This window comes from Notamacropus eugenii, chromosome 5 (genome assembly GCF_028372415.1).
Source record: "Notamacropus eugenii isolate mMacEug1 chromosome 5, mMacEug1.pri_v2, whole genome shotgun sequence".
Taxonomy (NCBI): domain Eukaryota; kingdom Metazoa; phylum Chordata; class Mammalia; order Diprotodontia; family Macropodidae; genus Notamacropus; species Notamacropus eugenii.
In genome coordinates, this window is record NC_092876.1 from 356,256,442 (window position 1) to 356,270,093 (window position 13,652).

Genomic DNA, 13,652 nt, shown 5'->3' on the forward strand with positions numbered 1-13,652 from the left:
TTTCCTCACTGAGAGAGTACTCTCCTATTAGTTCATCAGATTTCTAGTCTTGGTTGTTTCTAGACTATATTTAAATTCTTTAAATAAACACCACCACAAGTTTGATTAAAGTAGTCCCTATAGAGAAAATTCCTTTAAGCTTTTCTTGAAATGAAAACAAATCTGAAAAGTTGAGAACCATTCATTAAAGCCACTTAAATCTATAGGTCTATTAGTAGGTCAAACAGTTGGCTAATATGTATAACTCGATATAAATTCATTTATGTGAAAAGTCATTTTAAAAACATGGGACTTATCAACAGCAGGAAGACCAAGAGTGCTTCCCCCCTGCTTTCTAGTAAGCTTTCATCTCATTTATTTATCTATTAGTCTATCTATCTATCTATCTAGGTATTCATATTCAAGAGTTCATAGAGCTAGCAGAGACCTTATGACATGGCCAAGAAAGGCTAAGTGACTTGCTTTAGATTATACTAGTACTACAATGGTAGAGAAGGGATTTGAACTCAGATTCTCTAACTCCAGATAGAGCACCACTCAATACTTGTGAGTTTAACTAGGTAAGATATTCTACACTAAATTCTTCATCTGATAGCTCTCCCTGGCCTATATATGAACCTGGGATCCTGAAGGTTATGTCAGTAGAAGGTCAACTCTTATAGATCCTGCCAAGCTGGAAAGGCTTCTATCATGGACCCTAAGACATAGTGTATTTCTATTTTCCAAGTGCAGAGTGACTCCTGGCCAAATTGCCACAGGTCATTGTTTTTTCTGTCTATAGCAACTCTTAAAGATTTAGGATGAGGTCTGTTTAGGCACCTGCCTTGATGGAATCATGAATTCCTGAAACACTGAAGTATACTTGTAAGAGATCCTAAGCATCAAATGCCTTTCATAGTATTAACTCACTCAACCTTTAAAAAAATAAGTAAGTTATCTCCTATAAATGAACCAAGGAGTTCTAATAAGATCACCCTCTAGATCCCTTGCCAGAATGCAGCAGGACAACTAGTCTGCAGTGCCTGGATTTCAGGGCACACTCCCCTCAAAGTGGTGATTTGTAAAATTGTGGCACCATCAAGAGGCGGCAGCTTGTACTGCCATCACAGATCAGAAGCCCACAGTTTGCTGTCAAATATTAATTAAGGAGACTGGCCTTTCAAATCGTGCTATATAGGAGTACTTTCAGGACATGAGTCTGAGATTCTAAGACATAAGGTTAAAGAAAAAGGAGGTAATCAGAGTTTTCCACTTTGCCTTCCCTTCCAAGCCACCCAACCATACCAAAGATTAAAGAAATAAATGAAATCTCTGCTTTTGTTCCTGGTCAGCTGGGGACAGCTGGCAATCCTACTCTGCTAATGATTAAATGTTTCATTATTTACTGAATGTCTGCAAATATGCCAGCTAAGTGCTGTTTGCAACATATAAACCACAGCATTGCCTGGTAAGTCCTGATTAAACAGATAGCTTTCTATCCTTTTACATTTGTGGTTATTCAAATTTGAGTCCAGTATGCTGATAACTGATTGCATAGATAGCTTTCTATCTTTTTGCATTTGTGGTTATTCAAATTTGCATAATTTTATTCAACATGGTGGAGAGTCTGTCATGCTAAGGCAACAGATATCATCATCAGTGACCTTTAATCAGGATACATTTATCAAAAAAAGTAAGCATGGAACAGAGAGAGGTAGCCAGGCAAGTGATAATTAGAAAGTTGTTTTAGGCTAGAAGTGACAGTAATCATTGCTATCACTTCTACAGCGTTTTAAGGTTCACGAGGCACTTTATAGGTTATCTCATTTAATCCTTGTGGCAACCTTGTAGGGTAGATGATATTATTTTTCCTGTTTTACAGATGAGGAAACTGAAGCTGAGAAAAGTTGCCTAAGTGTCACCTAGTTAGGAAGCATGGAAAGCAGGAATAGTTCAGGTCTTCTTAAATCCAAGTCCAACATTCTAGGCTTTAATGCCACCTAGCTTCCCTGGTAGGTAAGAAGATGTCACAGAAACAAATCATCTTTACCTTTAGGTCAAATCTACATAAGACCTTGAAAGGCCCAAGCTCTTTGGCCTAAGCTGTCTGGTTATTTTGATACCATTCACATTAATTAAAAGACCATTTGGCTTGGATCCCATTAGTTCAGGGCTTCTTAAGATTTTTAGTGTCATGGATTCCTTTAACCCTAAATGGATCCCTTTCTCAGAATGTTTTTAAATGCATAAAATAAAATAACATAAAATTATAAAAAAGCCCAATTATACTGAAATACAGTTTTCAATTTTGAAACTTCATGGACCCCAGATTAAGAATATCAGACCTGCAAATATTTCAATCACCTTGGTATAATAATGAACTTTGAGTTAGGAAGACCTGAGTTTGAATCCTGCCGCAGGCTCTTACTAGTCATGTGATCCTGGGCAAGTCATTTTATCGTGCCTAGTGTCAGCTTTCTCATATATGAAATGAGAGGATTGGACTTGGTGACCAGCTCTAGATCTATAATCCCAAGACTTTCAAAAACGCTACTACTCAGGATGCAGTAAGAGGAAGGCTGAATCAAAGAAGAGGAAATTCCTTTGGATCAGATCTGGAAGAGAGTATAATTTCCAGCACTTATGAACACTTCCAGCACTTATATGTGAAGGGAGTTTCCTTTCCCTAAGAGAAGATTTATTCTAATCTTAAGCAACAACAATGAAGACTGTCTCTCTCATCTTCTGCCCCTCCTCCACTCCCCTAACACCAAAAGCAATTGTAAAGATTTCATCAGGTTCCAATAGAAGTGAGTTATACTGAACTTTCCCAACTTATATAGATAGAGGCATCCATACTTGTGACATTATGGATCTGTGGAAGCCTAAGATGATGACAATGTCACTACAGCCACAAGTTTCCTCACAAACTTCTGCTCCCGACTCTATCTACACCCTCTGACCCACTAGCCCTGGCTCCCTCAGGCCAGTTCCTATGAAATTGACTTCCTCTGCAACTAACTCATGAACACCATGTTTTCTTGGAATCAAGTGATGACAGGAAGTGGCAGCATGCCTGTACTGAAACCATGGAATTGCTGCACCACAATAATGCAACCTTCAGACAATGCTTAAGGGAAACTCTAGAAAGAGTTTAAAAAAAAAACCCAAAACAACCAACCCGGAGCTTGGTGAGATCTGGTATCAATTTATACTCTTCCCCATCTGGCCAATAGAAGGCATAGGGGATAGATCGTTGGACCTGGAGTCAGGATAGACCTAAGTTCAAATCCAGCCTATTAAATACTTACTCATTGTGTGACCCTAGGTAAGTCACTCAACCTTTTTTAACCTCTGTTTCCTCCTCTGTAAAATGGGGATCCTAACAGCACCTGCCTTGCAGGGTTATTGTGAGGATCCAATGAGATGATATTTGTAAAGTTCTTAGCATAGTGATCTTCCTTTCTCCCTCCATCTCCCACCCTGAATTCTATTTTGTTGTTGTTCAGTTATTTTTTTCAGTCACATTTGACTCTTTGTGCCCCCTTTTGGTGTTTTCTTGGCAGATATATTGTTGTTTGCCATTTCCTTCTCTAGTTCATTTTACAGATGAGGAACTGAGGTAAACAGGGTTAAATTACTGGCTCAGAATTACACAGCTAGTATGTGTTTTGAGGCTGGACTTTAACTCATAAAGTTGAGTCTTTCTGATTCCAAGCCCAGTACTCTTGAATTCTATAGTGAAATCCTCATTAAATGTGACCCTAAGTAGCCCCTGGACCTTATACAGTTATTTACTGAGCTACCACAGATGAATGCAGTCAGCCCAAAACAAAATTTTGGATCTGTCTATAGTAATTTGTAGAAATCTATAGGTTTTCCATAACAATAAAACAAACATTTTTATAGCACTTGCCATGTGCTATAAGGGATGACTAGGTGGCTCAGTGGATAGAGTGCTGGACCTACAGTCTTCCTACAGGAAGACTGAAATTCAAATCTGATGCTTCCTAGTGACGTGATCCTTGGGCAAGCCACTTGACTGTTATCTGCCTCAGTTTCCTTAACTGTAAAATGGGGATAATAATAGTACCTACTTCCTAGGTTATCTCAAATGAGATATTTGCCAAGCTTTTAGCATAGTACCTGGCACATAATAAGAGCTATAAAAATACTGGTTTATTATTATTATCAACCTACAAGCTATCAATTGCTAACAAGCTTTTTTTAAATCTTCTTCTCCAATCTCACAGCAGACTAAAAACATCTAACTTAAGGGAACTGGAGCACATAAGGGGTGCTATAAGCAAGGACACTGATGGTTGTGAGAGTGATAGCACAAAGCCAAACAATGGGAAGGGAAAAGAAAACCCCAAAAAACATATGCAAGAATGCAAAAGGGACCTAAAAGAAATTCACTGAGAATTGCCTTTTTCCTGTTACCTTTCAGCAAATTGTAAATGCTTGTGGGAGTATTTGGATGATCAATTTAGAGCTGAAAAGTATCTCAGAGGCTACCTGGGCTGGCTCTTTGGTTTTAACAGTTGTGACTGTTTGTTCTTCATTCTAAAAGAGGACCATGACAACGGGAAGATGATGCCAAGCCTTGCAAGTGAATTAGATTTAAGAGAGGGAGGGCTGTGCAAAGTCACCAGCCTCACTTTCTCCTCCAAAGCCATCTGGGTCCAGTGGAAAGATAGAAATCAGGAGAACTGGAGATGGCCCCCTCTTTGATTTTAAGGAAACTAAAGCACAGAGATGTTAAGTGATTTGCCTCATGGCTCAGAGCTGGGATTCAAACCCAAGTCTCTAACTCCAGTCTGTAGGCATTGTACCAATGCTACTCTAGCTACGGAGGGACACTTGCCTTCCTTAAGGACAACATTTACTGAACACATAACAGGTGCTTGAAAAGTTCTTGGATATAGTAATAATAGTAGCAGTTTACATTATATGGCATTTTAATGCTTGCAGAGTATTGTATATGCATTAGTTCATTTGATCCTCAAGTCTTTCTTTTTCGCCTTTGGGGATAATCCAGGAGGTCTTTTCCTCCTGAAATGTCACTAACATTGTGTTTTCTTTTTCAAAGGACAGGTCTGTGAAGTATACCAGTGCTGGTCAAGGCTGCCCATGTTGGCCTTGGCAGACTTTCTGAAGCTTTGAGAGAAGTCCCTAGTGTGAGGTACTTACTTTACTATCGAAACCACCTTACTGTAGGACCTCATCATATCTTGACTCAATTATTTCGATGGTCTCTTAATTCATCTCTCTACTGAGTCTTTCCCCACTCCAAGCTTCCCTCCATACGGCTTTTAAGGTGATTTTCCTCAATTACAGTTCTGATGATGTTACTCTCCCACTCAGTAACCTCAAGGGACTCCTTATTGCTTCTGGAATAAAATGTAATTTCTTCTGTTTAGTTTTTTAAAGCCCTTCTCTACTTGTCCCCAACCTATCTGTCCATCCTTATAATATGTTACTCCCCTTTGTATATTCCACAATGTGGTATTGCTAGATGGCACAGTGGATAGAGTGCTAGGCCTCGAGTCAGGAAGATTCACCTTCCTGAGTCCAAATACAGTCTCAACTACTTATTAGCTGAGTGACCCTGGCAAGTCACTTAATCTTGTTTGCCTCAGTTTTTTCATTTATAAAATGATCTGGAGAAGGAAACGGCAAACTACCGAAGCATCTTTGCCAAGAAAACTCCAAATGGGGTCATGAAGAGTCAGACAGGACTGAAATGACTGAACAACAACAATGAAATTGGCCCTCTCTCCATCTTCCATCTCTGTGCCTTTACAATGGTACTCCCCACTCCTGCAGTGCGCTTCCTCTTTGCCTCTGCCTCACAGAATTCTTCTCTTCCTTCAAGACATTGCTTAAATGCCATTTTTCACACATATTCTTTTCTATTCTTCCTAAATACTAATACCTTCTCTCCCACATGGTTCTGTATTTATTTCGCATTTATTCTGTACGTGTTTATACATGCATGTGTCATCTCCCCTAATAAGCGTCTTGAGAGTAAAGATTATTAAATTCTTCATCTCTGGATCCTTAGTACCTGCCATTGTGCCTGGCACATGATAGATGTTTAATAAGTGCTTGTTGATTAACTGATTGATTTTTGTTGTTGGTGGTGAGTCATTTCATTTTTACAGATGAGGAAACTGAGGTGCAGAGAAGTTAAATGTCTTGACTAAGGTCTCTCAATAAACAATGAGGCAGGCAGAATTTGAATCTAGGTCTTCCTGACAGCAATCTCAGCACTTTATCCATTATGTCATATCACCTGTCATGACAAAACCTAATGTAACAGAGAACATTAGAGGAAGCCTAGGAAAATCTAGGAAATGAGTTAAGGACAGCAGTTGTGAGCACAAATAGAACTGATGAAAATTCTGACTTCTGCATATTTTTGACCCCACCTCCAAGACTACTCAACACCAGCATACTTAAGTTGACTGAAATAATCTAACAAAGTACCATTTTGTTGTGGTACTAAGAAAGTGACCTTTCAATAAAATTATTGGAATGTAAAAAATAAATACAGCATAGCACAGAAGGCTACTTTGGTAAGTAGCTGAAGCAGTGAATGAGAGTAAGAAGAGGAAAGTTACCAGCCGCTCCATCTCCTGTTCCTTTAGCCTTTCTTCTCTTTGCCTTCGGTGATAATCCATCAATTCTTCTCTTCCTGAAATGGAGCTAATGCTGCTTTTCCTTTCTCTAAGGACTGACTGGGGAGTACTCGAAGTCTGTCTGAGGCTCTCCAAGTCAGTGTCATCAAACTCCATGGAGCTACGAGAAAAGTCCCTTCTGCCAGCAAATACTCTATTGAACTCTGCAGAAGAAAATGAATTGTTAGGGCTTGTTCCTGAGAATATCATCCTGTCAAAGTCATCCGATGCACAGGATGAGGTGGAAGTCAGCAGCATTTTCCTGGCCACTCGGGGGCTTGCAGGAATGCTGAGAGTTGAACTAACATACGGATTGCTATCTGATGAAAAGTTCTTATATGGCAAAGCCCCTGAGCTTAAGGAAGAAAAATTAAGGTAGTTGTCAGCATCTGCTATACTTTGAGGTAGATCTTTGTCCCCAAGTTTCTTTCTTTTAGAATTACCTAGAGAGTTTCTTGGGGGCAAGCTGAGTGGCATCGGCTGGTTCTCAGCAGCTTTGTACAACCTGGGCAGTGAACGGCTGTACGCCCCCATTTGACTTAGGGAGCTTCCTGAATATTTCCTGGTTCTTAAACCAACATTCTCAGCTGTTATCTCCTTGTGTTTTGTCATTTGGGACTGAAGAGTCATGCTGTCCTGAATGTTCATCTTCCTGGCTTGCTTTGGGCTGGAGGGCATGCTTGTTGCTCCAGACCTCCGGAGAGGTGAAAATCCAACATCATTAATGGAGTTTCCATTCCACATGGTCAAGAGGGAGCCTGATGCTTTTCGGCCTTCTAGCCCCCCAAGAAAGTAGACGTTGTCATGTGACTTATTCTTGGAGCTGTACTTGGAATAAGGAAGCTTATCTGCAACTTTCAAGGACCTTTCATCCTCCCAGCCAGCACAGTGATCAAAGTCCACTGTCCCAAGGGGATATCCACTAAGGGAAGGTGTAGTACCTAGAAAAGGAGTGGGAGGTTTGCTGGAAATGTTTTTGTCATTGCCATCACAAGAGAACTGTTTACTTCCCTGGATTTTGGCAAAGGAGGCATTTCTGATACCAGACCCCAGAGGAGACGGGCTTCTCTTGGCAGACATTGGTTGTGAAAGAGTTAAGTAGGAGCCTGAGTAGTCTCCATTAGTTTTAAATCTTAGGCTAGAAGTGTATTTCTTCTGATTTAAACTATCCATTATGCCTTGGAGATTGTTTTCAAGGGAATTCACCACAAAACCTTCTTCTAAGCTACCATTTTGTAAATCCAGATGGTTTTGCATGTGGCTGTACTCGGCCATAATCGTGTTGGAATCTGCATTAAAAAAAAGAGAGAGAAATAAAGACACATTTTTTTCAACTAAGAAAAGGTAAAGAAAGACCAAAGTCATCTGTCATTTTATGTCTAACTGAAAATCTTACATTCTGACCTTCAAGCTCAAACTTCTTGATTTATTGTAAGCTCTTTGAAGGTAAAGATTGCCTTTTTTTGTATTTATATCTTCAATGTTTAGCACACTGCCTGGCACATAATTAGTGCCTAATAAATGCTTAATGACTGCCTGATTTTTTACTAATAAACCCAATAAAATTAGAGTACAGATTGCAAATGAATGATAAAAACTGAACAGGCATGTTTTTACAACAATAATTAAAAATATAGAAAAACTGAACAATCAAATAACTAGTTAAACACACATATTGAATTTTACTAATACATTTTAATTAGCCTACTTCACTGAAGAACAATAACAGCTCATAAGGAAGATTCTCTCACTAGTTCTATTGCAAACACTGGAAGATATTGCTTAGAAAGAAAATCATTGAGTTTCCCAAAGTCAGTGCTTGGCAAATATGTTTAACATTTCTTCCATAAACAAAGAGGTTTTGGAAATGGATGTTGACAGATAAGTCAATAGTATTCTTATTTAAAAAAAAACCAAACCTTAATAAAGCACCTATATCAGTCAGAACAAGCCAAGAATCTCAGGGGGGAATGTCCTGAGAATAATCATAACTTGGTCAGTCAAAGTGGAGTATTTAAAAATGGGAAGTGCTTATAGACTATGGCCCTCAAACATCTTAGTTTTCCATTGGTAGAGAGATTACCTAATCTTTGTTAAGTGCTACAAACTAGTAGAAAAAATTTCTTATCACATCTATTGGCTAACATGACAAAACAGGAAGATAATAAATGTTGGAGAAGATGTGGGAGAGTTGGAGCACTAATTCATTGTTGGTGGAGATGTGAGCTGATCCAACCATTCTGGAGAGCAATTTGGAACTATGCCCAAAGTGCTACAAAAATGTGCATACCCTTTGACCTAGAAATATTGCTTCTAGGACTGTATCCCAAAGAAATCATAAAAATGGGAAAGGGTCCCACATGTACAAAAATATTTATAGCAGCTCTCTTTGTAGTGACCAAAAACTGGAAATCAAGGGGATGCCCATCAATTGGGGAATGGCTGAACAGATTGCTGTATATGAATGTAATGGAATACTATTGTGCTATAAGAAATGATGAACAGGAAGACTTCAGAGAGGCCTGGAAAGCCTTATATGAACTGATGTTGAGTGAAAGGAGCAGAACCAGGAGAACTTTGTACACAATGACAACCACAGCGTGCAAAGAATTTTTCTGATAGACTTAGTCCTTCATAGCAATGCAAGGACCTAAAACATTCCCAAAGGACTCCTGAGGCAAAACGCCTTCCACATCCAGAAAAAGAACTATGGAATTGGATTGCAGAATGAAGCAGACCATTTTCTTTTGTATTATGTTTTGTTTTGTTTTATAGTTTCTCCCATTCATTTTAATTCTTCTATGCAACATGACTAAGGTGAAAATGTAGTTAAAACAAATGCATGTATAGAATCTATATAAGATTACCTGCTGTCTTGGGGAGGGAGTGGAAAGGAAGAAGGAGGGAGGAGGGAGGGAGGGGAATTAACCTAAGATATATGGAAGTGATTGTAGAATGCTGAAAAGAAATAATTAAAAATTTAAAAAAAAAGAAAAAAATTTCTTAGACAGACTATAACCTCTAGAGCATGGGTTATTAACCTGAGGTCCTCAGATCTATGGATGTCAGCACATCTGTAAGCTTTATTTTTATTAACTTCTAACTGCAATTGAGCAGGCACCATTATGTAGCAATGAAAATGGTTCAGCAGACTCCAAAGGGGTCGATGACATACAAAAAAGTTAAGAACCTTTGCTCTTGAAGAACATTTAACAGACACACCTGTGGGGCATCCTGCATTTTTAGGCATCTTAATCTCTCTATTTCTGTCAATGAAACCATGATTCTCTCAGTTACCTGAGCCTGATACTTCAATCATCTTGAGCTCCTCCCTCTTCCTCATCTCCTAAATTTTATCTAATCAGGTGTCAAGTCCTGTGTGCTCTTCTTTTGACAAGTCATATGTATCTACCTTTTTCTTTCAATTCTTGTTTCTATAATCCTGGTACAAAGTGCTCATTATTTTTGTCCCAGGACCCCTGTAACAGCCTCTTAAATGGCCTCCCTGTCTCCAGTCTCTCTCCCTGTTTCAAACCATCAGAGGCACCATAATCCTGCTCTCATTGTTAGCAGTAAGGGTCTGTTATTAACATCCGTATGTGTGAAGTGTTGTTGTTTCGTAAACCTGCAATGAAAAGGTTTCTAAAAAAAAAATTTCACATAGATAGGAGGAAGGGAGGAGAACAGAAACCATTTAAACAATCCCAAAGGAACTGTAGGAAATGAGTAGGCCTTTTATTAGATTTGGGACCTGTCTATCACCTCAGTGAACACAATAACCTGGCAGATAGAGGCTTGCTTGAGAAAGCAATTTTATGGGAACTTCAACCAGGAGCATGCATTTGAAAAAACAAAAGATAAGAGCTCAGCGTGTCCCCAAGTGAAAAACAGGGATCCCAGGCTGATTAAAAGATAAAATAAGTGTGAGCAGCTACTATCAACTCCAAAACTTTACTGAGGAAATAGAACTAAATACTAACCTAGCTGAACAAGATGGAAGAAAAAAACACACAAGCCCACCAAAAAACAACAACAAAAAAACCGTTTTCTCAAACATCTATTAACAATTGGCTGGTGGATTTACTTAGGCAGATCAACCAGAACAAAGAAGAGTGAGTCACAGACCTTAAAGATCCAAGGAACCTTAGAGCTAGAAAGTATCTGAAAAGTACTTCTGTTCAAACTCTTTACCAGTCATGAATTCTGTCTACAACATCCCTAAACATTGATTATCTAGCCTCTAGGGAACTCACTGTCCATTCAAGATAGTCAATTCCATTGTTGGATAGCTCCAATTATTATCAGGTTTTTTGTCTTTATTTTGAGCTAAAATCTGTCTGCATATAACTATCAAGCATTAGTACTAGCTCACTCCCCCCCACCCTTCAAACACTTTCAGGAGTCAGAACTATTAACATGTAGAGAAACAGGAAAAGGGCAATGCGAGTTCAATGTAGGATTCATAGATGAGAAGATATGAGTAGTACTACTTATCTAAGAGTCTAATGGCATCCAGTGTGACCCATGGCCCAAGGCTACCTAAAGGTAACTTTAAAATTGATTTTGGTCACACACATATTTGTTAATGTTACATATTTTTTGTCTATGGCTCTCTAATTGGCTCAGAAACCATAAACAAAATTCTGCTATATAAAAAATAATAGAATCAAAATAGTAAAAAGATAAAATAACTTTATTAATATTTATTTCAGTCTGACTTTCTTTGAACTTTGGACCTATATTCAACATTACATATAATACAGCAGTGAGACCCAATTTGGAAAACCCTTGATTGGAATAAGGACCTCTGCTACTTAGCACCTAGGTGACTTTGGGCAAATTGTTCTATCTATTCCCACTCTTCCTTACAGATGCCAAGTACATTGATGGGAGTTTTATGTGTGAACTCTGATGTAAATATTACTATCACACTTGTTTTAATACATGGATCCTTTGGAGGTTATGGTAATTAATGCTTATATTTGATGGTCAAATAAATGGTTATGTTTAAGCTATAAATGTGTCATTATTTCTAATGGCTGGGTTTGTGTACATAGAAGTGCAATGGTAGAGCACTGAGAACTGGAGTGGTCAGCTGGAAGAGTATATTCCCTTACAATAGGGTTATCCCCAGAATTATAAGATAGTTTGAGTGTAACATATGATGGTGGCCCTTCTCTGGGAACCTAGACTTGCCAGCATCAGGGCAAGTTGGAGCAAGCAAGCCCACCAGAAAAGTGAGAGGTGAGTAGACACACCTCAGGAATACATTATGCAAACAAGTGAGAAGAACAAGATTAACTTTCAAGACTTCCATGATTATGTAACTTTTCCCTTCTTGCTACTTCAAATCTTTATAGTGAAAAGCCACAACAGAGAAGATAAAGGCAGCAAAAATTAAAATGGGTTTTATATTGACCTCAGGAAGCAGAACCATGGAGAAATAGAGACCAATTTCCGCAGAAACTGGGTGTAATGAGGGAAGGAATCAAACTGTAGTGGCAATGAAAAATGAGTGTGTGTGTGTGTGTATGTGTGTGTGTGAGATCACTGATCAAAACCATGGGACTTAAAAGTACAGTAATATTGGGATAAGGCACCATCATATCAAATCAACTTCCCTAAGGGTACAGTTTTTGTCATGTCATTCTCTTATTAAAAAACCTTTTAATATGATACAACAAAAAGAATCCTAGGAGTAAGAAGATGTAGGGTTTTCATTCTGGTTCTACCACTCAATGAACTTCAGAAAAACTGAGCAAATTACTTGATTTCTTTGAATCTCAGTTTCCTTATTTATATGCCTAAATTCAAATCTGGCCTTCTAATTCCACATCCAGTATTATCTTTCTGCTATACCATGTAGTCTCTCCTTTACACATTTACTAAAATCTTTCAGCTTATTCAACTGGAAGTAACGGAAATCTCAAGTTAAGTGACTTGTCCAAGGTCATACTGATGATTAGTGACAGAACTGGGACTCATTACTTCAAATGTCATCACACTTCAAATCCATTGCTCTTTCCATTATGCCACACTGCCTATCAATCTATACAATCTATAACTATCAATCTATAAGTACTTATTGTATTCTAGGCACTATGCTAGGGGCTGAGGATATAAGTACAAAATACATATATACAGCATAAATAGGAAACTAATAAATATAAATATATGCAAAATAGGCAAATACAAGTTAGTTTACACCATGAGAAAGACACTCTGTTAGGAGTTTGTGGTTGAAATCAATCAAATGTTTCCTTCTCTCCTAAATCATCTAGCCTTTTAAAACATTAGAATGCAAACTGTAACAACATTTCTTGAATTTTAGTTAGGTTATCTAGCTGCTCCTTCCTCAGTTTTCCAGGCACAGATAATCACTGTGCTGGTTCTTCCATAAAAGGCTGTTTTAAACAAGGAAACCAGATGAACACACTGCCGTGTTCCCCTAACTGTTCAGAATGACTCTCATCCCAAAAAATGCCCATCAGGCAAACTCACTACTTCCATTTGAAAACTTTATTAGTAGCATAAAACAAACCCACCAAAGCATAGGAAAGGGATCATAACTAACAAGTTTGTTTTTTTAATCCCCTGCACCTAGCTCAACGAAGAGCTCATATTCATTTAGTTGCCAAATCTTTCTCTAAAACATCACCCCATGTCCAGTCTTTGTTTCTTTCACTGACTGGCCCCCATGACTAGAATATTCTCCTGCCTACTGTCTGACTTCTAAGAAATCACTGGGCAGCTAAGTGGCACAGAATCAGGAAGACCTAAGTTCAAATCCAGTCTCAGATATTTACTGTGTGACCCTGGGCAAGTCACTTAACCCTGTTTGCCTCAGTTTTCCTCATCTGTCAAATGAGCTGAAGAAGGAAATGGCAAACCACTTCAGTATCTTTGCCAAGAAAATTCCAAATGGAATCACAAAGAGTCAGATATGACTGAAAGAAATGAACAACAAGAAACACCGGTGTCCTTGAAAGC

The 13,652-nt window shown here is 38.5% G+C and overlaps 1 protein-coding gene across 6 annotated transcripts in view; it reads right to left on the bottom strand.

Annotated features, from left to right (window-relative positions):
* PHLDB2 (pleckstrin homology like domain family B member 2) overlaps positions 1-13,652 on the bottom strand; it is a 147,183-nt gene that overhangs the window by 111,824 nt on the left and 21,707 nt on the right. For all 6 annotated transcript variants that reach the window (XM_072614029.1, XM_072614028.1, XM_072614032.1 and 3 more), the window contains exon 2: positions 6,606-7,951. In XM_072614029.1, the coding sequence (XP_072470130.1) occupies positions 6,606-7,937 (1,332 nt within the window). In that variant the 5' untranslated portion in view covers positions 7,938-7,951. The remainder of the gene's footprint in view (positions 1-6,605; positions 7,952-13,652) is intronic.